The 27,234-nt window shown below is 38.8% G+C and overlaps 1 protein-coding gene across 1 annotated transcript in view; it reads left to right on the top strand.

Moving 5' to 3' along the window:
• Window positions 1-27,234, top strand: part of ABCC1 (ATP binding cassette subfamily C member 1) — a 115,082-nt gene that overhangs the window by 53,754 nt on the left and 34,094 nt on the right. The window contains exons 13-19 of the mRNA XM_044678427.1: window positions 9,290-9,436; window positions 11,921-12,008; window positions 15,098-15,170; window positions 16,504-16,630; window positions 22,380-22,556; window positions 23,435-23,602; window positions 24,479-24,656. Coding sequence (XP_044534362.1) covers window positions 9,290-9,436; window positions 11,921-12,008; window positions 15,098-15,170; window positions 16,504-16,630; window positions 22,380-22,556; window positions 23,435-23,602; window positions 24,479-24,656 — 958 coding nt within the window. The remainder of the gene's footprint in view (window positions 1-9,289; window positions 9,437-11,920; window positions 12,009-15,097; window positions 15,171-16,503; window positions 16,631-22,379; window positions 22,557-23,434; window positions 23,603-24,478; window positions 24,657-27,234) is intronic.

A 27,234-nucleotide genomic window follows, 5' to 3' on the forward strand; every position in this document is an offset into this window, starting at 1 on the left:
TATATATTTAAAAAATGTTTCAAAGACAATTTTGAGGGGACATTACTGTTGTTAGCTCTCTCACCCTAACAAACATCTCCCCAGTTTAATAACCAAGAGAAAGAAAGAGGAAAAGGCCCTGTAAGAAATAAACATACTCAAGCAAAATCTATGCATTGCCTTTGAGTTCTTTACTTTTTATGAAATGGTTCAAATATATTATCATAGGTCTTCTGGAAACATGGCTGATCCTTACATGTATTAATCAGAGTTCTTAAATCTTTTAAAGTTGTTTTTCTTTACACTATTGCTGTCTGTGTATACATTTTTCTCCAAGTTCTGGTTCACTTCACACTGTGTCAGTTCAAACTACCCAATATTCTAGAAATTTTTCTTATGGTACAGTAATATCCCATTACATTTATATCCCACAATTTGGTAAACCATTCTCCAATTGTCTAAGAGGCACATCTGTAGATTATAGTTTTCTTTTTCCAAACCTTTTAATCCACACTTCAGAATTAGGAAGGTTGTTTTGCTTGTGACTATTTCTTCTTTGGTATAATCTTCCTTTTTATTCACCTCTCTCTCATCTCCATTTATTTTTCTATTCAGTTTCATGTATTTCTGCACAAATTCTTTGGGAGTGCAATGTAATGACTTTCAAATATGATACCTCCCTGGTCCACTATCATTAGGACATACTCTCTTCTGAGTTTTTAAAAAATTTAATGAATCTTGATTGAATTTAACAGGTACTTATTAAAAATATTTATTGTTACTATTACTGTGCAGATTCTTTGGAGGAATTGAAGTATATAGGACATAGCCATATCATTAAAACATTTACCAACTCCAGCTACATAACTCAGTGTAGATTCAAGCATTTCCCTCTCCTTCCTTCTCCCTCTACCTCTCTCTCCATCCCTTCCTCCCTCCTTTCTTCCTCCTCTCTCAACTCTCTCAGAATATGGCTAATGTGCAGATATGATTTGTATGATTTCATATGTACAATAGGTATTATATTTCGGGCCTTCTCAATGAGTGAAGAAGGTAGTGGAGGGAGGGAGAGAATCTGAAAGCAAAAATAAAATATTGAATTTTTAAAAATCAGAACCACAAAGTCTACTTTTCAAATTTAGTAGAATCTTGGATATTATTTTCTCTCCTTTTGGAGTTGCATTTACTAATAAATCCCCAACACTGGTTTATGACAACCAAAGAAAGATTTTTGTTAAAATTAAGAAGTTTACAAGGCTACGTCTGAATAGTTTTGGGGGGTTATATCATCTATTCTCCTTGGCCCTGAAACTCATATTCAAATAGTTGGCTAGATAGGATATGGGATCAAGGGATTCAAGAGTAGAGGGCAGTTGAATTGAATCAATATAGACTAGAGACTGAGAAAAGAGTAAAGTGAAAGCAAGTATAGTGGCCTGAGAAAGTACTAAATGATGAAGATATTCAAGTTCATGATGAAAACAAAGAATAGATTTAAGAGGGGTGAAGCAAAGGGCAGTAGGTGGCTCAGTGACTAGAGCACGAGGCCTGGATATTGGGAGGTCCTGGGTTCAAATTTAGCTTCAGATACTTTCTAGCTGCATGACCCTAAGCAATTCGCCTAATTGCCCAGCCCTTACCACTCTTCTGTCTTGGAATCAATAGTTAATATTGATTATTCTAAGACAGAAGGCAAGAGTTTTAAAAAGGGTTGGGGTGAAGCTTGGGGAGTCATGAGCTATAAAGTATAATGAGGGAGAGAACATGTAAGTACTAGACATATACAAGAGAGAATCAGTTTAAATGGAAGATAATCTCAGAAGGAGGGCATGGGAAGGGGATGTGTTATAATTGACCCAGAAAGGCTCCCTGAAGAAGGTAGGATTTAAACTGAGTCTTTAAGGAAGTCAGGGAACCTAGGAGGTTGGGATGAGGAGGGAAACCATTCCAGGCAAGGGAGATAGCCATTGAAAAGGGAGATGAAGTGACTGGTATGGGGGAAAGCAAGTAGGCTCTTGTACCTAGATCTCCATCCCTTCCTCTAGAAGCATTGATAAAGTATAAGAAGACTGGAGGGACTTTCAGGCTAAAATGGCTGCAGAGTAGACACAAGGAAATTCTTCTTCTCACCACCTACTTATATAAAGTGCCTCAAAAGGACAAAAACCAAAATCATATGAGTGAAGTGGCACAGCCTTGAAGGTAGGAAGGGTCTGGGCATTTCTATGCTATAAGGGGGTAAAATTGCTCCTACGAAAGTGCTAGCTGATCACCTCTCCCCCATTCTACCTAAGGCTTCAGAATTGGAGTGAGCACGCCAGAGTCAGAGAGAGCTCGGGACAATTGCTAGGTTCTCAGAGGAGCTGGCTGAGGACACCACAGACTACTGAGGAATGCAGATATTGGGTGCATAGATAGGGCAGAGAGGGGCTATGCACAGCAGATGCAGTAGAGACTAAAAAATGGCTCTATAGCTTGATATACAGAGAGCCTGCCCTCCTCACTCAGACTTCTGACTAGGAAGGGAAGAAAGATAAATGGTCACCAACACCCAGGAATTACAGTCTGTAACTACCAAAAAAAAAAAAAAAAAAAAAAAAAAAAAAAAAAAAAAAAAAAAAACCAAGAAAAAAACCTTGACCCTCAATAATTTCTATAGAGGAAAACCCCAGACTACAGAGGAGGTAGCAGAAGATGACAAACAAACAAACACATCCAAACCATCAAAAAAAATGGAAATTAGTCACAAGCTCAGGAGGAGCTCAGATTTGAGATGATGAATGAAGTGAGAAAGATAGAAGAAACTTGGCAAGAAAAGTGGGAAATAATTCAAGAAGAAAATAACAGTTTTAATAACTGTTCAAATAAATAAATAAGCTTAGATAAAAGCAGAATCTCCCACTTGGAAAAAGAAGCCCAGAAATCAAATGAAATGATAAGCAAACTGAAGATCAGAATTGACCTGCTGGAAGCCATGAAAAGCAGGATAGACCAAACCAAAAAGGAAAATCAAAAGGTCATAGCTGAAAATCAGTCTTTAAAAACTAGAATTGGGCAAGTAGAAGCTCATAAGACATCAAGAATTAGTAAAGCAAAGTCAAAAGGATGATGAAATAGAAAGAAATATGAAATATCTTACTGAGAAGACAATAGACCTGGAAAACAGATCCAGGAGAGACAATTTAAGAATCATAAGTCTACCTGAAAATCTAGAAATAAGCAGAAACCTTGAAATTATACTACAAGAAATTAAGAAAGAAAATTAAGAAGAAAACTGCCCTGATATTCTTGAACAAGAGGACAAAATAGACATTGAAAGAGTCCATAGATCACCCTCTGTATTAAATCCTCAAAAGACAACTCCTAGGAATGTAATTGCCAAATTCAAGAGCTTGCAAGCTGAGGAGTAAATATTGCAAGAAGTCAGAAAGAGACAATTCAGATATCAAGATGCACCAATCAGGATTACATAGGGTCTGGCAACCTCCACACTAAAGGACTGCAAGTCTTGGAATATGATATTCAGCAAGGCAAGAGAATTGAGCCTACAACCAAGGATAACCTGTCCATCAAAACTGACTATATACTTCCAGGGGAAAGTATGGGCATTTAACAAAATAGAAGATTTACAAGTATTTGTAAAGAGAAGACCAGAACTAAATGGAAAAAAAATTGATGTCCAAATACAAAACTCAAGAGAAACATGAAAAGGAAAACAAGAAAGAGAGGAGGAAATTTTTTTTCTTTTAAGCACTTCAGTAAGGTCAAATTGTTAATACTCCTATATGGAAAAATGATATTTGTAACTTTCAAAAACTGTATTAACTATCATAGTAGTTAGAAGAATTATTCATGGGTAGTGGTTGGGATACTAAGTGGTTTAAGATGATATGTAAAAAAAGAAGGGGGGAGGAATAGAAGATAGTGCCAAGAAAATCTTGAAGGAATAAGAAAAATAGGATAAATTATACTACAAAAAGAGGCACATGGAAGGGGGAGGAAAAGAATACTATTATAAGGAGAGGAAGAAAGTGCTAATTGGTAATACTTAAATCTTACTTTCAGTGGAATCAACTCTGAGAGGGAAGAGCAGCTAAATCCATTGGGATACTGAATTCTGTCTTACCCTACAGGGAAGTTGAGAGGGGAAAACTTAGTGGAGGAGTGAGGTGGGGAGTACCAAAAGGAAGGGAAAGAGGTGGGGGAGGGAATTCAATAGAGCCTATAGAAAAACATGAGGGGAATAATAAGGCAGAGGGTGGGAAGGGAAGTAAAATAAGGGTGGGGATTAGGGGGAATGGTTAAAAGCAAGATACTGGTGTAGACAGAAATAGTAAAAGAAGGAAGAGCAGCACTAGGAGAGGATATCAAAATGATGGGGAATACACAGGTGGCAATCATAACTCTTTTAAAGTGAATAAAATAGAAGCAGATAGCAGAGTGGATCAGAAACTCAAATCCTACCATATGTTGTCTATAAGAAACACACGAGGCAGGTAGACATACACAGGGTAAAGGAAAGAGGCTGGAGCAAAATATATTGGGCATCAACTGAGGAAAAAGAAGGCAAGAGTCACAATCATGATATCTGATAAAGCTAAAGTAAAAATAGATCAGATGAAAAGAGAGAGGGAAGGTAATTACATCCTGATAAAAGGCAGTATAGACAATGAGGAAATGCAGTACTCAACATATATGCACTAAATGGTATAGCATCCAGATTTTTAAAGGAGAAACTACTGGAGCTTAAGGAGGAAATAGATATTAAACTATACTTATGGGAGATGTGAACCTTCCTCTCAGAGCTAGATAAATCAAACCAAAAAATAAATAAGAAAGAGGTAAGAGATGTGAATGAAATCTTAGAAAAATTAGAATTAATATATATGGAGAAAAATTAATAGGGACAAAAAAGGAATACACCTTCTTTTCAGTAGCACAAGGTACATTCACAAAAATTGGCCATGTACTAGGGCATAAAAACATGGCAAACAAATGCAAAAGAGCAGAAATAATAAATGCAACCTTTTCAGATCATAATGCAATGAAAATAATAATTAGCAAGGGTACATGGAGAGGCAAATAAAAAATTAATTGGAAATTAAATAATATGATTCTCCAAAATCAGTTGTTTAAAGAACACATCATAGAAACAATAATTTCATTGAAGATAATGACAATGAAAAGACATCCTATCAAAATCTATGGGATGCAGCCAAAGTAGGACTCAGGGGAAATTTATTCCCTGAGTGTATATATTAACAAATCAGGGAGGGAAGAGGTCAATGAATTGGGCATGCAACTTAAAAAACTAGAAAGAGAACAAATTAAAAATCCCCAGATAAAAACTAAATTAGAAATCCTGAAAATTAAAGGAGAAATTAATAAAATTGAAAGTGAAAGAACTATTGAATTAATAAATAAGAAAAGAAGCTGGTGCTTTGAAAAAACAAAATAGATAAAGTACTGATAAATCTATTAAAAAAAAGGAAAGAATCCCAAATTAATAGTATCAAAGATGAAACGGGCAACCCCGCCTCTAATGAAGAGGAAATTAAGGTAATTATTAAGAACGATTTTGCCCAATTATATGGTAATAAAAATGTCAATCTAGGTGATATGGATGATTATTTTCAAAAATATAAATTACCTTGATTAACAGAAGAATAAATAGAATACTTAAATAATCCCATATCAGAAAAAGAAATTGAACAAGCCATCAAAGAACTCCCTAAGAAATAATCCCCAGGACCAGATGGTTTCACAAGTGAATTCTAACAAACATTTAAAGAACAACTAACCCTAACACTATACAAAGTATTTGACAAAATAAGCAAAGAAAGAGTTCTACAAATTCCTTTTATGAAACAAATATGGTACTGATTCCCAAGCCAGGAAGACTAAAAACAGAGAAAGAAAAGTATACACCAATCTCCTTAACAAATATAGATGCAAAAATCTTAAATAGAATACTCTAAAAAAAGACTCCAGCAAGTTATCATGAGGATTATTCTCTATGATCAGGTGGGATTTATACCAGGAATGCAAGGATGGTTGAATATTAGGAAAACCATCCACATAATTGATCATATCAACTACCAAACCAACAGAAATCATGATTATCTCAATAGATGCAGAAAAATCTTTTGACAAAATACAACACCCATTCCTATTGAAAATGCTAGAAAGTATAGGAATAGAAGGGCCTTTCCTAAAAATAATAAAATGTATATATTTAAAACCATCAACAAGCATCATCTGTAATGGGGATAAATTAGAAGCCTTCCCAATAAGATCAGGAGTGAAATAAGGATGATCACCTCTATTATTTAATATTGTACTAGAAACATGTGATGGTTTACTTAAAGAATCCTAAAGAATCAACTAAAAAGCTAGCAACTTTAGAAAAGTTGCAGGATACAAAATAAACCCACATAAATCATCAGCATTTCTATATATTTCCAACACATCTCAGCAGCAAGAGTTAGAAAGATAAATTCCTTTTAAAATCACCCTAGATAATCTAAAATATTTAGGAATCTATTTGCCAAGTCAAACATAGGAACTATATGAACACAATTACAAAACACTTTCTACACAATTCAGATAAAGAAATCAAAACTATTGATAATAACATGAAAAATGTGTTCTAAATCTCTTATAATCAGAAAAACGTAAATCAAAACAACTCTTACATACCACCTCACACCTAGCAGATTGGCTAATAAGACAGCAAGGAAATAATAAATGTTGGAGGGGATGTGGCAAAGTTGGGACATTAATGTACTCCTGGTGGAGTTGTGAATTGATCCAACCATTCTGGAAGACAATTTGGAACTATGCCTAAAGAGCTATAAAAGACCGCCTGCCCTTTGATCCAGCCATACCACTGCTGGGTTTATACCCCAAAGAGATAAGGAAAAAGAATCGTACAAAAATATTTATAGCCACACTCTTTGTGTTGGCAAAAAATTGGAAAATGAGGGGATGTCCTTTGATTGGGGCATGGCTGAACAAATTGGGGTATCTGTTGGTGATGGAATACTATTGTGCTAAAAGGAATAATGAGCTGGACGAATTCCATGTGAACAACCTCCAGGAATTGATGCAGAAGGAGTAGAACCAGAGACAGATGCACTGTGGCACAATGGAATGTAATGGACTTTTCTACTACAAGCAATGCAATGATCCAGGACAATTCTGAGGGACTTATGAGAAAGAAAACTATCCACATCTAGAGAAAGAACTGTGGGAGTAGAAATACAGAAGAAAAACAACTGCTTGATCACATGGGTCAATGGGGATATGATTGGGGATGTAGACTCTAAACAATTACCCTAGTCAAATACTAATAATATAGAAATGGATCTTGATCAATGACATATGTAAAACCCAGTGGAATTGTTCATTGGCTACATGTGGGGGGGGGGGTGGGTAGAGGGGAAGGGAAGAACATGATTCATGTAACTATGGGAAAATACTCAAAATTAATTAATTAATTAATTGAACTTAATATTGCAAAAAAAGAAGAAGAAGAAGACTCGAAAGGCAGTCAGGAGCCAGATCTATGAAGGACTTTACATCCAAAGAGGAGATTTTTATGTTTGATGCTAGAGGTAATAGAGGGCCCCTGGAGTTTTTTGAGTAGAGAAGTAACATGATCAGCCCTATTTTTCTTTTTTTTTTTCCCTAAACCCTTACCTTCTATTTTAGAATCAATTCTAAGTATCAGTTCCAAGGCAGAAGAGCACTCAGGACTAGGCAATTGAGGTTAGGTGACTTGCTCAGGGTCACAAAACTAGGAATTATCTGAGGTCATATTTGAACCCAGCATTTCCCATTTCTAGACCTGGCTCTCTATCCAGTCAGCCCACTCTATCCACTATCTAGCTGCCCTGGCCCTGTTCTTTTGAAAACTCAATTTTTCAGCCAAGGCGAGATAGATTAAAATAGGGAAAGACTTGAGGCAGGGATATCATCCAGAGAACTATTACAATAGTCTGGGATGAGAGGTGACAGAGGTGGAGGCTCTATGAGTCAGAGAGAAGGAGACTTATGTAAGAGAAGAAGGCAGAAATGACAAGAACCAACAACAGATTGGTTATCTAGGCTGACTGTAGTGAGGAGTTGAGGATAACACTAAGGTTTTGAGTCTGAGTCATGAATTGGGGAGGCTAGTGGTGCTTTTGAGATTAAGAGGAGAGTTAGAAAGACAGGGATGGGCTCTGGGGAAAAGATAATGAGTTCTGTTTTTACATATTGAGCTTGACATACCTCTGGGACTTACAGGCTGACGTGTCCAATAAGTAGGTGGTGATACAGGATTGGAACTCAGGAGAGAGATTAGGGCTGGATATTTATCTCTGTAAATCACTTGCTTAGAGAGATCACTGAACCTAAGGGAACTACTGAGATCATGAGTCAAGATAATAAAGAGAGAAAACATGAAGGAGATCCAAGACTGAAGCTTGGGAGATGTTCACTCTCAGTGGGCTTCTGGCATGGGTGAAGATCCAGCAAAAAACAAAAACAACAACAAAAAAAACTATGAAGCAGACAGGTAGGAAAAGAACCAGGAGGGAGCAGTGCCATGAAAACTCAGAGAAAAGAGAGTATCAAGGAAGAGAAAAGATTGTGTCAAAGGCTACAAAAAGGTCAAAAAGGAAGCATTTGGTCATTGTCATTTCCTGTCTTTGAGCTCTTCTCTTTTTTTGATTAAAAAAAATTTTTTTTTTTTTTGGAGAGGCTTTGTTTGAAGTTTATTGTACCTTGTCATGGTAGAGTAGATTTAACAGTCAAAATACCTGAGCTTAAATCCCAGCTTTATCACTAAACAGCCATTTGTCCTAATCACTCAAACTTTAGTTTGCTCGTTTGCAAAAAGTATATTACTGTGGAGGGGGTGAGTTAGAAGCTAGGTGGTTCAGTGGAGAGAGAGCCAAGCCTGGAGATAAGAGGTCCTGGCTTCAAATCTGGCCTCCAATGTTTCCTAGCTATGTGACCCTGGGCAAGTCACTTAACCCCCATTGCCTAGCCCTTACTCCTCTTCTGCCTTAGAACCAATAGTATTAGATTCTAAAATGGAAGGTAAGGATTAAAAAAAAAGTATACTACCACTTCTTATAGTAATTTACCTCACGTGGTTTTTGTAAAGATTGAATGAGATATGTGCAGAGTGGTCAGTCCTCTATAAATAAAAGGGAGCTGTCATTTTTCCCACATGCCTGTTGGTAGGGTCTGGAAGCACCAAATGTGATTGGTGATTTTAAGTTTGAAGGAAGAAAACTGAGATTTTATCTTTTGTTTTCAGGTGGCACTTTCTACTTTTGCTGTCTATGTGACAGTAGATAAGAACAATGTCTTGGATGCGCAGAAAGCTTTTGTTTCCTTGGCCTTATTCAACATCCTCCGGTTTCCTCTGAATATTCTTCCGATGGTCATTAGTAGCATTGTACAGGTATGAGGCTAGACTGGATGTGTAATTTCAAAGATAAAGTATTCTTAGAAAAATACTTTTTAAAAAGTATAGCTATCCTTTCCACATAGTGGGGTTTAGGGGTACAGCATCTCCGCAATCTGGCAAACTTTTTGGCCATCCCTTCATACCAAAGAAGTCTGAATTTTTTCTTTTTCTTTTATGGAGTGTTTACAGTAAAAGAAATTATGTATATTTATGGTATTAAAAGATAAAACATGATGATAGTATACAATATTATACATTTATTTTATGCATTTCTGAGTTTCTAAACTTTATCTTTTTCATCTGCTGGCCTTCACATGTTGTTTGCAGCTTCTACAAAACTCCCCCAAAATTCTCATTTAATTTTTTATGCTGACCTGCAATAATTCAAAACTGCAATAAGGAAAGCCATAATGTAGAAGACTGTATTTCCTTACGACCCCAATTCACTCCTTTCCCCCATATGTTACAACTTCCTTGAGCAAGGTTACACAGTCCATCTCCAAAAGCCAGTGATTTATATCCATAAATTAGGCATTACTGTAGGTGGAAATTGGAAGTGACTACAAGAGAGGAAGCCCTGGGACTTAAGCTTTATGAGTTTTGTCTTTCACTGACTCCTTGGCAGAGAGCTGACTTTGTGAGTTCTCAAAGGCTATCCCAGCAAAATACAAGGTCTGGCAGGAGGGAAAGGCCATTCAGGCCTGGTGGATCAACCATGCATGCATATGCCTATCAGCTATGGACTGTAGCTGCGTTCAGAGAGTCTCCTTGCTGGAAGATTGCCCACCAGATCATGGATTTTATTACCATAGAAGTAACTTGGAACAGTTTGTGTAGGAGGGCCTCTATATCATTGGGCGGGTAGCCCATATAGATGAAGTCCCATATCCTTAAAGTAGAGATTCACTTTTAGCTAAGGCTTCAGCCTTTCTTATGAATGTATTTGCCTGCAAATGTCAGTTACAAACAAACAAACAAAAAACACAACTCAGTAACTGTGACCTAAGGCTACAAGCTTTGTGTGTGTGTGTTGGACTTTTAAGAACCAAAATGTGGACTCAGAGTTATTAGAAGTAAACACAACAGAAACACTAGCTTATATAGAGCCATAGATTGATACATAAATCAGAGTAAATTGGCCAAATTCTGCTGTAGCTGGGCAGGTTGGATTTTGAAAAGCTAAGCACTTACAGGGCTGAGAAGTGGCTCCCAAAATGAAACACGTGTTTGAGGGACTTCATTTAGGGTGTCAAGGGAATTCCTGCTCATTAGACTGAAGTTTGGAGCTGATGAGAGTAAGAGACCTTCTTAATTTTTGGTAAGGGAGTGGTTGATAGGTAAGGAAAGCATTATATTATGAAGCTTTTTTTTTAAAGTAGTTTATAAATCACATGCAATTTTTAAAAGGATGGATCCATTGGATCTTTTTTGAAAATTTTATTTTTATTTTCATGCAAACTACACTTCTGTATTGGTCATTGTTGTAAAAATACACTCATACAAAACCAAAAACCCAAAATGAAACCATAATTACTACAGTGATATGAAAGATCCACATCTATCCAACTCCAACAGTTCTTTCTCTAGAAGTGGATAGCAAGTCCTAAGTCTTTCAGGATTGTTCCACATCATTGCATTGCTGAGAGTAGCCAAGTTTTCACATTTGATCATTATACAATATTGCTGTTACTATGTACAATGTTTTCCCAGTTCTGCTTATTTCACTCTGCATCAGTTCAAATAGATTTTTCCAGTTTTTTCTGAAATCATCTTGCTTATCATTTCTTAGAGCACAAAAGTATTCTATCACCAACATGTACCACTATTTATTCAGTCAATTCTCTGACTTATAGATATCCCCTCAATTTCTAATTTTTTGCCACCACAAAAATAGCTGCTATAAATATTTTTGTATAACCAGTTTTTATTATCTCTTTGGGATACAGACCAGTAGTGGTATTACAGGATCAAAGGGTATTTGTAGTTTTATAGCCCTTTGATCATAGTTCTGAATTTCCCTCCAAAATGGTTTGATCAATTCAGGACTTGACAAACAATGCATTAGTGCCCCAATTTTGCCACATCCCCTCTAACATTTAATACTTTCTTTTTCTGTCATATTGGCCAATCTGATAGGTGTGAGGTGGTACCTCGGTGTTGTTTTAATTTGCATTTCTCCAATCAAGAGTGACTTAGATGGGGGCAGCTGGGTAGCTCAGTGGATTGAGAGCCAGGCCTAGAGACAGGAGGTCCTAGGTTCAAATCCGGCCTCAGACACTTCCCAGCTGTGTGACCCTGGGCAAGTCACTTGACCCCCATTGCCTACCCTTACCAATCTTCCACCTATAAGTCAATACACAGAAGTTAAGGGTTTAAAATTATTAAAAAAAAAAAGAGTGACTTAGAATATTTTTTCATAATTCATATGCTATTTTAAAGAACAACAACAAATATCACCTATAATTGCTATCTGTTTAGGCAAGTGTTTCCCTGAAACGCCTCAGGATATTTCTTTCCCATGAAGAACTGGAGCCAGAGAGCATAGTGAGAAAACCTATTAAAGATGGTGAGTATTTGTTTTCCCTGACTGTGTCAGGAACCCTTGTCCTTCACTCATTCCTTCTCCCCTCCACACCCTTTGTTTTTCTTGGCTTCCTCTGTAATTTAGTTCTACTCTGAAGTTTATTTAGCATTGAGGAAAATGCTGAGGGGAAGGAGGAAGGGAAGAATGGGATGGAGAGTGTTGTTTCTAGTACCTTGTTGAATTTTCATTCTCTCTTTCATCCCACAGTGATGCCTGTGGTGTGAACATTCCAATAGGACTGGGTTACTCACTTCATCTTCCTGTAGGGGAGGCAACTAAGGGCAGATAATCAAGTTTTAGTTCTCTCTGCCCCTGAGTAATTCTATCTTTGCCTAGAGTCAAATCCTGTAAATCATAGGAAGGATGCTGTCTCCTTTCATGTCAAGTCTATGAAACTGTATGATTGAAACTTGAGGATGGGAACAGAGAGCTCAGGGTCTCTCTTGAGTAATTTATTTGTTGTTCAGCCATTTCAGTTTTGTCCAACTCTTAATGACTCCACCTGGGATTTTCTTGACAAAGATACCAGAATGGTTTGCCATTTCCTTCTCCAGGTCATTTTTACAGATGAAGAACTGAGGCAAATAGGGTTAAGTGATTTGCCCAAGGTCATACAGCTTTTAAGTGTCTGAGGTCAGATTTGAACTCAGGAAGATGAGACCTGGGTCAGGCATTCTATCTACCCTTCACCTAGCTGCCCGAGTAATCTATTGATGTCTTTTTTCTAATGGACTCTGTTGGCAGTCTGGTGAAACTATGGACCTCTTTTCAAAGTAATGTTTTTAAATGCCTAAAATAAAATATATAAGATAACAAATTATTATTGAAATAAAGAATTATCATCATCATCTACAACTATCATAGCAGTAGTCTACCATCTGCAACAATCTACTAGACCATTACAGGGGATGAAACCCATCTTAAATTTCTTAAATGTCTCCTTATTTCCCAAAAAGTTTGGTAGCAGAAGTTTAGGTTAAGTTATAAATTTTTTAGTTAGTTTTCATTTATCAAGTGAGATATATATCTTGCATAGAAAATAAATCTTTCATTTAATAGCTACCTGAGTGCCTAGGATATGCATAATACTTTACTAATTCTGTAAGAAATAATGAGTAGAAAGATCGTTCCTGACCTCAAACTTTCAATGATCAATAGGATCGTAGTTGTAGAGCTGGGAGTGATCTCAGAGGCCATCAGGTCCAGTCTCCTCCCTTTATAGATGAGGAAACTAAGGCCCAGAGAGATTAATAATGGCAGGACTAGAACCCAGGTCCCTGGACTCCAAATTCATCACTCTATGTGACTAAATTCTGAAATTAGATTCAAAGGCTATCGTGGCCATAGGAGGTAAAGGACAAATCTGTACCTGTCCATCAGTGCTGGATTAACTAAGAAAGAACTGGTATTGGACATCAGAGCCTGGGAAGAGGACAGTCTGGGCCAGAAGCATAGTGGTAGGAATACCTGATGGGAGAGGAGAGGTGATGAGTTTTTATTGTTGTGGGGGAGGGAAAGGGCTGCAGGAATTGATTTTGTAGAATGGATAATTCATATACAGTCATTGTAGAAAATAGACGTGGAAATTTGGCTGGGATCAGATGGTGGAAGGCCTTGAATGCTAGGCTGAGGAGTTTGTATTCGTGATATAGACAAAGGAGAAAGTCTTTGAAGGTTTTGAATAGGAAAATATTATGATGAAATTATTACTTTATGAAGATTAGTCTGGATAGCAGGGCTTAGGATAGGCTCCATTAGAGGCAGTGCTGTCAGATAATACTATATAAAGACTTGTATGGTGGTAATGGATGGGGAGGGGGAGGGGAAGATGACTGCGAGAGAGACAATCCAGTAGAAGAAGTGCACTGGCTTTGGACTTATTGCATCTTGCCATTTCCTTCTCCACTTCATTTTATAGATGTGGAAACTGAGGCAAACAGGGTTAAATGCCTTGTCCAGAGTCACACAGCTAGTAAGTGTCTGAGGCTTGACTTTAATTCAGATCTTCTTGACTCCAGGCCTAGTGCTCTTTCCACTAGCTACCCACATGGTTGCTATAGTATAAATATAGTTATATTTATACTAATATATAAAATAATATAATATGGATGTGATAGAATTAATTGTTCTTTTGGTTCTGCTTACTTCACTCCATCAGTTCAAATAAGACTTCCTATGTCTCTTTGAAACTGTATTTCCTCTAATTTCTTTTTTCTTCTTTTTTTTTTTTGAACCCTTATGTTCCATCTCAAAATCAATGCTCAAAACCAAGGCAGAGGAACAGTAAGGGCTATACAGTGGGGGTTAAGTAACTTGCTTAGGGTCACACAGCTAGGAATTGTCTTTTTAAACCCAGGACCACCCATCCCCAGGTCTGGCTGTCTATCCAATGAGCTACCTAGCTGCTTTCCTTTTCCTTTATTTTTTAGAGCAAATAGTATTTTATTATATGTTGTCTCAATATATGATTTCTCATGGGTAAAGTGAGAGGACTTCTGTAGCCCCTTCCTCCTCCAGATATTCAGTCTTACTATGATTAAGTGCAATATAAATATGAGCAGCTGTTATTGTTGTTATCATCTGATTAGGGCTAGGCATTGTGTTCTCACCTGATCTCTGCATATCTAGCAGATCTCTCTAATCTAGACTGTTCCTTGTCTCCACTGCTCAGTGAGTGAATTCCTTTATTACTGACTTACTCTCTGTGTAGCTTTCTGCCTCTAGAATACTCCAAAACCCTAGTATAATGTTTCTTTTCTAGCTCCTTTGTAGTTTTATGCTTCTAAAATATCCTAGAACCATGCCATGTTTCCTTTCCAGCTCCTTTGTAGCTTTTTGCTGCTAGCATACACTAGAATCCTGATATAATCTGTCTTTTCCAGCACTCAGACTTGGTGTGGTTTTCTCTGCCAAACTATCTTCATTCATACTGTTTTCAGTTCCTTTTTAGGTTTCAACAACCTGTTTGCTAGAGAGGACAGGAAACCAAGTCCCACCTTGATAAATCTTTTGCTTCTTCTGTGCCCTGCTACCATATCTGGTCCTTGCTGATTTGTTACTGTTCCTTTCAGGTGGTGGTGACAGTATCGTAGTGAAAAATGCCACATTCACCTGGTCAAGAAGTGACCCTCCGACTCTAAATGGGTAAGGCTGGGCAAACATTCTGAATTGTCCTGCAGACTGCTACTGAGCTCAGCTCACTGTTTCACAGTTGCCTGTCCTGGGTCACCAGGTTTCAGTGAATGGGTCACTGCAAGTACCTCTTGCTATGGAGTGGGTGGTGGTAGGGGATGGTCTTCTTTTCCCTTCTCTCTCTCTCTAGTTGAGGAACTAGCAAGACTAAAATAAATGAATTGGAAGGCATATGTGTGCCTGCTGTTAGAAGACATCTAGGTTACTCAGATTGCCTGCAAAGTAGAATGGGCACTTTGAAGAATGTCCCCACTGTTCTGCCAAGTACTGAGGACTGCTTTCTCCCTGCGGCCACCCCCCTGGTCTCCTGTTCTTCTTCCTTTCAGTTGCTTATCTTTATGAGGCAGCACAGTGTTAAGGGAAGTGACCTCTGTTCTCTTGGCAGCCTGTCTATGGGTAGCTTGTCAAAGGCATCATATTTCTTTCAAAGTCTGTGCATTTCTTAACTGCTTGCCTCCTTGTAGCCTTGATGTTCAACATTAAAGCTTGATGAGCAAATTCTGAAAATGAAAAGCCTAGAGGGGGCTCAAAAGGCCTTTCTTCATTTTCTTATCTTCTAGAAAAGAACCATTTAAATTTGGCAGAAAGTGACATAAGTCTTTCTGAACAATTAACAGAGGAGGAGACCTTTTTTGGTCACCCTTTTTGTTATCATTTGACATCTAACGCATCAGTTTCAAGGCAGAAAAGTGAGGGCTAGGCTATTGGGGCCAAGTGACTTGTGTAGGGCCATATAGCTAGGAAGTGTCTGAGGCCATATTTGAATCCAGGTCTTCCCACCTTCGGGCCTGATTCTCTATCCACTGAATCACCTAGTTTACCTGATATCTAATTCTCTTTACCATCAGGAAATCCTCTCGTTTCTAACCCTCATCCTTTTGTCTTTATTGGAGATAGAGGAAAGGAGTCTCTTTTAAGATAGAAAAATTGGAGGCAGCTAGGTGGCTCAGTGGATTGAGAGCCAGGCCCAGAGACAGTAGGTCCTGGGTTCAAATATGACCTCAGACACTTCCTAGCTGTGTGACCCTGGGCAAGTCATTTAATCCCCATTGCCTTGCCCTTACTGCTCATCTGCCTTAGAACCAATATGTAGTATTGATTCTGAGATAGAAGGTAAGGGTTTAAAAAAAAAAAAAAAGATAGAACTCCTAGTCATTCCTCCCTGTTTGTCTACCTTTCTCTTCTCTAGTTCCTTCTGGTCAGGAGGAATTATTTAAATTTAATTAAACCAGCCCTTGCCTGCCTTCTTTTACTAAAAATGCTTTTTCTTCTCATTTCCTTTTAGCATCACTTTCACTGTGCCACAAGGTGCCTTGGTTGCTGTGTTGGGCCAAGTGGGTTGTGGGAAATCGTCCCTGCTGTCTGCACTCTTGGCTGAGATGGACAAAATAGAGGGACATGTGTCTATCAAGGTACATTTGGGTATTCTTAGGATGTAAAAGAGAGGGGTGGGGAACACCTTCATGGAAGGAAACTGGGAAAAGATGCCTTCTGGCTCTTTGCCAGGAATACAAAAGGCAGTTGAAGAATGATAATGATGATGAGAATAGTAAAATAGTGAAAATAAAAATAATAATAGTGATGATGATAATAGTAATAATACTAAAGTAATAATAGCAACAATAATAAAAATAACAGCTAGCATTTATATATTGCTGTAATGTTATAAAGTGTCTTACAAATATATTATTTGATCCTTACCATTAAATAAAATAAATATATAGCTAACATTTATATAGCACTTACTATGTTTCAGGCCATGTGCTAATAAGTGCTTTATAATGATTATCTCATTTGATCTTCACAACAACCCTGACAGATAGGTGCTATTATTATACCCATTTTACAGATGCAGAAACTGAGACAAAAGTGAATTGACTTGCCCAGGGCCACATGGTTAATAAGTGATTTGAACTTGGGTCTTTCTGACTCATAGTTTAGCACCAATGCCAAAAAGCAGCTAGGTGGCATAGTGAATAGGCACCTGGCCTAGAGTCAGGGAGACCTGAATTCAAATATGGCCTCAGATAATTACTAGTCCTGTGACTCTGGACAAGTCACTTTACCTCTGTCTGCTTTAGTGGTCCTCATCTATAAAATGGGGACATCAATACCTACCTCCTAGAGTTGTTTTGAGGATCAAATAGGATAATTATAGTAAAGTGCTTAGCATAGGGCCTGGCACATAGCATTATATAAATGTTAGCTATTAATTTATTTAATTGGAATGCTTGCAGATAGACCAGTCAGAATCATAACATTTTAAAAGGAAAAGTGACTTTCACAAGCACTTATTTCTTGTCTTTGATGGGCACAGCCTTATGCAAATTAACAAGGATGTACTTTTTATTGAGCTATAGAATTTGAGCTCCTTGAGGGCAGAAGGTGTTTCATTTGTCTTTGTATCCCCCCAAAAGCTTTGCATAACCAATACCTCAAAATACTTGTTAAAAAATATTTCTAAGTAGAGACTCTGGAGAGGCTGCTAGAATGACTATGTGAGACTCATTTGTGTTGTGGCATAGTAGAAATTTGGATTTTAATGTTGTAATTTAAATTAATCTTGGAGACTTGTATTAAATTTGTAATTATTTATTTATAAAAGAGAGAGAAAGAAAAGTATTTCTAGGTCTTTCTAACTGCTGTAGACTCCTGGCCATGATGCTTTTTCAGGTCCCAGATTCCCAACTGACCTGAGCACATGGTTGGGCCAGATAAATAAAAGCCAGAGAGGGGGCAGCTGGGTAGCTCAGTGGATTGAGAGCCAGGCCTAGAGACAGGAGGTCCTGGGTTCAAATCCGGCCTCAGACACTTCCCAGCTGTGACCCTGGGCAAGTCACTTGACCCCCATTGCCTACCCTTACCAATCTTCCACCTATAAGTCAATACATAGAAGTTAAGGGTTTAAAATTTAAAAAAAAAAAAAAAAGCCAGAGAGAGCTTGGGTTCAGGAATCTACTGGCTCTCATATGGCCAATGATGTTACACCTACTTGGCCTTTTGATTGGGCAGTCTGAGTCTTGTGTTCTGACTCCCAGGCACATGACCATGCTGGGCCAGAGGCTGAGTCCGAGGCTTCTGCCAGTTAGTTGGCCATGACTTAGTGTTCTTTCTTAATGTGCTCATGCCGGCTAATAGGTTCTGGTTTTGTGTTAATTTCACACATAGTGTTTAGTCATTTAGTCTGACTCTTTGTGACCCCTGTAAGGGCTTTCTTGGCAAAGGTACTGGAGTAGTCTACCATTTCCTTTTCCATTTCCTTTTACGGATGAGGAAAATGAGAGTTAAGTGACTTGTCCAGGGTCACACAGCTGGTAAGTAAGTGTCTGAGGCTGGATTTGAATTTAGGGTCTCCTGACTCTAGGCCTGGCACTCTACCAATCACTGTACCACCTAGCTGCCTTGAAATTTTTATTACCTAGGTTTGAATCTGAGTTCTGCTTCCTGTTCATGCAAGTCATTTCCCCACACTGGGCCTTGGATTCCTCATCTATAAAATGAAAGGATTGGACTAGATGATCTCTAAGGTCCTACTTGCTTTTGATTTGTAATTTAGAGTAACCTTTTATGTCCTTTGAAAGTGTGCTCCTTTAATGAGTTAAGCTTTGCCCCCTCTTGTTTTATTTTTCTAATGACTTTCTCAGAAAACCCTAGGCGGGTTTTCATACTTCACTGAATCCATGGCCTCATTGGAGTAGGCATTCCTTCTTCATTCCATATTATTCTGAAACATGTCAGGACCAGAGTTTCCATCCTCATTCTCTTATTAACTTAGTCTTTGGACAAGTTGCTCGAGCTCTCTGGGCTTCATTTTCAATCTCTTTTGAAATAAGGGTCAGACTAGCTAACCTTTACTATCCCTTCCAGCTATCTATGTCTTGATCTTGGAGTCCAAGAATATATGGTCCAGAATCTCCATAGAGGATCATCAGACCTTTTATTGATAATGAAATGTGAAGGAAACTTTAGCCCAGAGAGAATGCTCACAAATATAAAATGATAGGAGCAAGGCCTGAATGAATTAGACTTTATTGTATCTTTTTAAACCCTTACCTTCTGTCTTAGAATCAACACTGTATATTGGTTCCAAGGCAAAAAAAAAGTGGTAAGGGTAGACAATGGGGATTAAGTGACTTGCCCAGGGTCACACAGCTAGGAAGTGTCTGAGGTCAGATTTGAACCCAGGACCACCCATCTCTGGGCCTGGCTTTCAATTGTAAGAGGGAGATTTTAGATATTTTATAGATATATATTTAAAGTGTGGCCGCCAGGAATCAACAATTCAGATTGATTCCGTAATTAAAATAGACCCAAGTCAGGATCCGGTTTAAGGTAGTTTATTTACAATTAGGAAGGAAAAAGGTAGGGAAATAGAGGGAGAGGCTAGTCCAGGCCTGCAGAGGCCTGGACGGAGAGAGAAGGTTAAAAGGCTAAATAAATTAGGCTACAAGCCACAAGGCCTAGCAATCAGATAGGCTAGAGCTTACTTAAGGTAGAGTCTGGAAACGCCAAGGTAGGCCCAAGGAAGTCAGCCTAACTTACCCATGTGACCATTCAGAGTAGAAGCTGCCTGAGGTCTCCCTGGAGATCCTTCAGCACCAAGTTCAAAGAGGGAAACTCCCTTAGCAGGAAGTCACCAACATACTTGAAGAGATAGTGTCTCTCATCACTTCCTGTGGGTCCACCTCTAATTCAAGTGGACAAATGGCAGCCTCTACACTGATTTGGACTGCCCAAAGGGCAGTCCCTTGTTCTTGATTTGTTACTTATTGTCACGTGTGGGTAACATCTCCCCTCCCCACTAAGGGAGGTGGGGATGATATCATCTCTATGCCTAGGGTAAGTAGAGTTTTGACTATGAATGGGCTAGAGCTAATTCTATTTACACACAATCCATTGAGTCCCAGCTGCCCCTTTTACTGTGTTTTTAAAAGAAATACAGAGGCAGCTAGGTGGCCCAGTGCCAGGATTCCAGAGTACCTTATTTGCTACTAAGACAGAATATAAGGGTTTAAGGGAAAAAAAGAAATATGGTCTTATTTCTGCCACATCAGAAACATACCCTAAACTAAGACAATTGGACAAAAGGTAAAATGGGGAAAATGCAAGTTCATGTACATAATGAATCATTAACATGAAAGGCATTTGCATCCAAGAATAAAGTCCCAGAATTCCAGATTTGTCCTGCTTTGGACTTTAAAAAGTGGCTAATATTTAGACTGGGTTTTTCCCCTTGTATTGTCCCTAGCAGTTTACAAAAGATGATATTATTCCTGCTATTGTATTTGGCAAGATTTGTGTTTATTATCCCTGAATTATCCTAAATTCTGAAGGAATAAAGGCTGTTTTAATGAGGTTTTAAAACTCCATTGTAGCCTAATGGAGATTTTACCACTGAATTGGTCACATTAGAGGTGGTAGCTATCTGGAAGGCAATGCTATAGGCCTTAGGGAGGTAACACTGGGCAAAGAGTCAAGAAGTTGAGGTCAAATCTAGCCTAATAAATAGCTGTGGGCCTCTGAAGAAGTCACTTCATGGGGGGAGGGATGGTTAGACAGAAGTTTGTCTGAAAAATTCTAGGGGTTTAGGTGGCGGACTGCAAGCTCAGCATGTGTCAGCAATAAGATGGCAGCCAAGGAAGCCAGTCTGATCTTGGGTTATTCTGAGGAGAGGCACAATTTCCAGGCATAAAGAGATGACATGGTGCTGGCCCAGCTATCAATGGAAGGTTGTGTTCAGTTCTAGGAGGGACAAAGAATCAACTAGACAGCATCCACAGGCGGCAGTTGAGGTGGTCAATGGCCTTCTAAGAATCTGTACCCTATAAGGAAGGAAAAAAGAACAGAGGGAATGCTTAATCATTGTGTTCAAATATTTGAAGAACTCACTTGTGGAAAGAGGATTAGACTTGTTCTCTTTGACCCCAAAGGATAGAAGTAGGAATAGAAGTTATAAAGAGACAAATTTAAGTTCTATGACAGGAAAAACTTGCTGACAATTAGAAGCCAAGCCAGGCATGGCAGCAGTATGTATTAAGTGCTTATTATGTGCCAAGTACCTTTCTAAGTGCTTCAAAAATAAAGGTACAAGAGGGTCAGCTAGGTGACTCAAGAGGATTGAGGGCCAGACCTAGAAGGTCCTGGTTCAAATTTGACCTCAGATACTTGTGTGACCTTGGGCAAGTCACTTAACTGCCCTTGCCTAGTCCTTGCAGTTTTTCTATCTTAGAACTGATACTGAGACAGAAATCAGAAGCATTTCCAGAAGTAGACTAGCCCGAGACCATCCCCAAAAATAGGGGCCCCAGGTGGAGGGATGCTCCAGAACAAAGAGGCCCATGGTACTGAGTTGCTGGTGGGCTTCCTTTGATTATCGTCAAGGAGAAACTGGCTGACAATTTGTTGGGTCTTCGATAATGAAGATTCTTTCTCAAATATGTTTCAACTAGATGGCTGCTGAAGTCCCTTTGACTCTAAAGAAATTTCTTTGATTTCTCTCTGTGTGTCTATTTCCTTATCTTTAAAATACATCTACTGTTCCACTTACCTCATAGGAAATGCCAAAAGCTGTGGGGTCAAATTCTGTAGAAACAGATCTCTGAGGGTTGCAGGGTAACTTTAGAAAATCACCTGTTGGGGAGTAGTTGGGTGGCTCAGTGGATTGAGGGCCAAGCCCAGAGGTTCTGGGTTCAAATCTGGCCTCAGACACTTCCTGGCTGTGTGACTGTGGGCAAGTCACTTAATCTGCATTGCCTAGCCCTTACCACTTTTCTTCCTTAGAACCAATATATAGTATTAATTCTAGGATGGAAGGTAAGGATTAAAAAAAAATCACACGTTAATATTATTAACAAAACCACATATTAACACAGTAGCTTAGAAAACTATAGATTAACATGAATTCATTAACATTGTATTTTTATTTATTTTGTTCAAAATTCTCCAAATATGTTTTGATCTGGTTTGGACCACACTTGGGAGTATTGGGCCTGCTGGCCTGTGTTTAACTTCTCAAACTTATTAAGCATTCATTAAAATAATAGATGTGTTCAAAGGGATTTGTAGAGGATATAACACATTATGCAGATGTTGGATGGAGATGGTGTGTGTTTTGTCTCCTATATATTCCCTTTCCCATTCTTCTACTTTTGCCTTTTATAGGGTTCTGTGGCTTACGTTCCCCAGCAGGCTTGGATCCAGAATGCTTCTCTTCGGGAGAATGTTCTGTTTGGCAGACAGCCCCAGGAGCGATTCTACAAGACTGTGATCGAATCCTGTGCATTACTTCCAGACTTAGAAATCTTGCCCAGTGGAGACCGGACTGAGATTGGAGAGAAGGTGAGTAGGGCATTGGCTTTATTCCTATGGAAGGGGAAATTCTGGCCTGGACATCCAGGTGTTACTGCTGTGAGAAACAACAAAGGTAGCAAGCTGGGCTTGGAGTTTCGAGACCAAGGTTTGAGTTTCATCTGTGCTACTTATTGGCAGAGTGGCCTTGGCCAAGTTATTTAGCCCTCTGACCTCCAGTTCCCTCCTCCCTATGTAATATGGGGCTGATAACAATTTTACAACTATCAGCCATAGAGATGCAGCTTTTCTAGTACAGGGAACCAAGACCAAGGACAGTGTGACCTTGGATGAAGTCACAAACTTGCTGGGCCTGAGTTTGGAGGCAGAAGAGGGCATAACTGAATTCTTGTGGTTCAACATATTTCTCTTTGGGGGGATAACAAGAGGAACTTTTTTTTTTAACCCAGAGTTGCTCATAATGGAAATGCTTATTTTATTTGGTGTTTGTTAAGTTCTGGATAAGAAAAGGATTGTATGTGAAACTGCGAATCTCCAGTATGAGCACTTGCTTGTCTTTTAAAGTAGATAATAAATTCAACATATATTTTGGGGAGGGAGAAGCTATGTAGCTCTGCAATTTGAGACCCAGGCCTAGAGATAGGTCCCTGGTTCAAATCTGGCTTCAGACATTTCCTAGCTGTGTGACCCTGGGCAAGTCACTTAGCCACTATTGCCTAGCCCTTAGCACTCTTTTGCCTTAGAATTATTGATTCTCAGTTGGAAGATAAGGGTTTGTTTTTTTTTTAAAATGTAATATTTGAAGCTGTGGTTCCTTCTGGCTTTCTTTCTGTTCTCTTTAAATTTAGTCTGTTTCTTGAGAATCTCATAGTGATCTTGGATTTTTTTTTAAAAATTCATTTTCTTAGGGTGTCAATTTGTCTGGAGGTCAAAAGCAGCGAGTGAGCCTGGCACGGGCAGTTTACTGTGATTCAGATGTGTACCTCTTTGACGATCCCCTTTCTGCAGTGGATGCCCATGTGGGGAAACACATATTTGAAAAAGTGATTGGTCCTCAGGGGATACTAAAAAACAAGGTATTAAAGGTCTGGGATCATGCAATAAAGGAGGAAGTTGTAGACAGAATGACCATTGCTTTAGACAGACCATAGAACCTATGCATTGTGGTACAAAGGGGTGAGGGGAAGGGGTAAGTGTTGGTGGGAGAGGGAAATCCCCATCATTTTTCAGTTTTTTTTGGACTGTGTTTCCTTTAGGACTTCTTTCCATTTCTTTCTGAGTGTTATTTTAATCATTTTAGTGCAAATTCTTCCTTTATTTCTCCTTGAAATAGTCTTGTCACTCCTCCCATTCCTTATTTCAGCATTGGCAAACATTTTCAAGGTTTGCATGCCCAAACTACAACTTCAAGCTGCCTGTGAGCCCACCACATAACCCCAGAGAGTGGAAGGAGGAAGTACTCCCTTTGGGTGGCTGGACAGAAGGGCGAGGCATGTGAAAAATGTCCTTGGGTGCTGGGAAGAGGGGGAACAGAGCAGCTCCCCAGTGCCAGCTCAGCATGCATGCCAATACTGCCTTATCACTACAATAATGAATTAATTCATTGTGGCTGGCCATTCTAATTTAAGCACTGAAGGTTGTGAGTCCTCAGAGACAAGTTTTCATGCCAAAGACTTGAATAGGTCAGTCATATAGATTGACTTGTTCTGCAGGGACAAGGCCTTGGGGTTGGTATTTGGAAACTGGAAATCAACAGTGGCTTCCTGGAAGACTGGAAAATGGTTTCCTTCTTGCTTAAGTTATATTTCATAGTACCTCTTGCCAGATACTGACCCCATTGGCCATTTTCTTGTTTGGTCTGTTATGTCATAGGGCCTTTATGGTCAACCATTTTCTTGGAGAGAGTTGTGTGCATCTGATGGAGTCTAACCAGTTTGTGTTTGTGTTTTTAGACCCGCATATTGGTAACTCACAGCATCAGTTACCTTCCCCAAGTGGATGTGATCATTGTGATGAGTGATGGTAAAATCTCTGAGATGGGCTCACACCAGGAATTGCTGGACCGAGATGGAGCATTTGCAGAGTTCCTCCGAACTTATGCAAATGCTGAACAGAACATGGAAGATGAAGGTAAGGGCAGGGCAAAAAGAGATGCTACCTTGAGCTACCAGATCTCCTCTAGTCCCAAGGACTGCAGCCCTAAAACTCCCATTTGCTTGTTTGGCCTCTTTAGTGTGAGAGATGTCAGGGTCTAGTCTAGGTTCTGACTTTTATTTACAAATGAGGTTTAACTTTTTCATTGCTCAGTACAGAAACATCCTCATCATGTTCATGGCCATTCCTTTCTTCCACATTAGTCCAGACATGTGCTATGGGTAACTAACAGTTGAGAATCAGTCTCTTCCTCTTTCCCAGATGCCCCAGTCTAGAACCTAAAGCTCAGGAGAATCAGCAGAGGTAAAAGACAGAAATGGAAAAACTTTTTGTCTTCCTGAAGACTACAAAGCAGAGGAAGCAGCTCTAGATTATTCTGGAAATGTTTTCTGTTGTCTTTTTGTATCTGATATTAGGGGGAGGATGACTTAGAGTGACTTTCCAGAGAGCATCATTGTTCCCCTTTTCATTGTCCATGTCTTGTGTGTGACTTCCAAGAAGCTCAGCCCATATCTTCCTTTTCTCTCCTTGTCAGGCAAGATTAAAATTTAGGGAGTAGTTTTTCTCCATCCCTTTTTCTGTTGCTCTGTGCTAGTATTCACTTATCATAGTACCCATAATTTTAGTAGCAAAATTGATATTGGATCTTTTTTCTAATATTTTGTTTTTTTTCCTCAGTTAAATAAAAAAAAAAACTTTTAAACTTTGTTATTGTTTTTTAAAGTTTGAGCCAAATTCTTACCCTCCCTTTGTCCCTTTTCTTCTCCCTCCATAAGAAGGCAAGTCCTCTGACAGAGATTTTATGTGAATAATTGTATTATGTGTTTTTCCATATTAATCATTTTGTGAAGAACTCGAATAAACAAAAGAAAAATGAAGAAATGAAGTGAAATATAGTATGTTTTAGTCTGCATTCAGATGCCATCAATTCTTTCTCTGAGGTCATACAGCATTTTTCATAATGAGTTCTTGAGGATTGTCTTAGTTCACTGTATTTCTAGGAATAACTAAGTCATTAATAAATGTTCATTATATAATATTGCTGTTACTGTTTACAATGTTCTTTTGGTTTTGCTCACTTCACTTTGTATTAGTTCACTTAGGTCTTTCAAGGTTTTTCTGAAATCAACTGTATTGGATCTTTTAAATCACATGCTCCATTCCAGGACCTATGTTTACTCTAAGAGAGTGAGTGGCTATCTGGATCATTTTATCTTTGAACCTTAGTTTTTTCCAGGGCCCATGCTATTGGCCTCTGTCTTTCTAAACTCAAAGGATGGTTGTTGTGGTTATTGCTGTTTAGTCATTTCTCGGTCATGTTCAATTATTTGTGACCCCAGTTAGGGTTTTCTTGGCAAAGATATGGGGTGGTTTGCCATTTCCTTCCCTAACTCTCCTTTTAAGATAAGAAAACTGAGGCAACCAGGATTAAATGACTTGCCCAGGGTCACAGAGCTAGTAAGTGTCGGAGTCTGGATATGAACTCAGGTCCTCCTGACTTCAGCCACTGGGTTCTCTCCACTGAGCTTCCTAGTTACCTGGCAGAGGATAGTAGCAAAGGCTATTTGTCTTGGTTGCTTCATAAGTAGATTTTTGTTAAGAGAGTACAGAAACACATATTCTTCCTCTGTTAGCAAACAGCCCCTAACACCTTTGGGCTCTCAGCAAGTCATCTTGTAAATTCCTAGCCCTCTGAGAGGCCTTGTGTAAACTGTTCTCAATAGTTGAGTCTAGTTGAGGCTTTCCCCTAATCTGAAGGATCAATTAAAGTTTTCAAAACTTCCCCATTTTAATTTTTTTAAATCATGGAGCATTTATTTCTCTATCACCTCCTTCTCTCCCTCTCCCATGAAAAAGAGAAGTCAATTTGCATAGCCAACCAAAACAAATCTGACCATCCCCAAATATTACACCTCATTCTAGAACTTGAATGCATCACCTCAGTCAGGATGTGGGTAGCTTTCTTCCTCATTGATCCTCTGGCATCAAGACTGGTCATTGCATTGATCAGAATTCTTAAGTCTTTCAGAATTGTTTGTCTTTATAGTGTTATAGTAATTATCTAAATTAGTTTCCTGGTTGTGCTCACTTCCTTCTCTATCAGATTTCTCTGAAACCACTTGTCATTATTTTGTACAATCCCCAAGTATTCCATTACATGCATATACCACTGGACTCTGCAATTTGTACAGATCACATCTGTGTTTTTTCAATTCTTTGTGTGTTGCTCTGGGCCAACATAATCTGTATAGATTTGGACTGAGTACAATTTTATAGGGAAAGTCTTGGAATCCAAGCACAGGCTTTGATTTATTTCCTCCAGAGGCACCTGAGCTTTGGCAGTCATTTATGTAGAATGCCAGGCCTTTTTTTTTTTTTTTCTTTTTCACATCATCATGTAAATTGGATAATTGAAATGCCATTGGTCACCTAATACTTAACTATGCATCTCCCAGTTGAGAAGCCAGAGAAGCCTTTCTCCTTCCTTCTTGAAGGGAATGGAGACCCTCCCTCCCTTCCTTCCTTCCTTCCTCCCTCCCTCCCTCCCTCCCTC

This window comes from Gracilinanus agilis, chromosome 1 (genome assembly GCF_016433145.1).
Source record: "Gracilinanus agilis isolate LMUSP501 chromosome 1, AgileGrace, whole genome shotgun sequence".
Lineage (NCBI taxonomy): Eukaryota > Metazoa > Chordata > Mammalia > Didelphimorphia > Didelphidae > Gracilinanus > Gracilinanus agilis.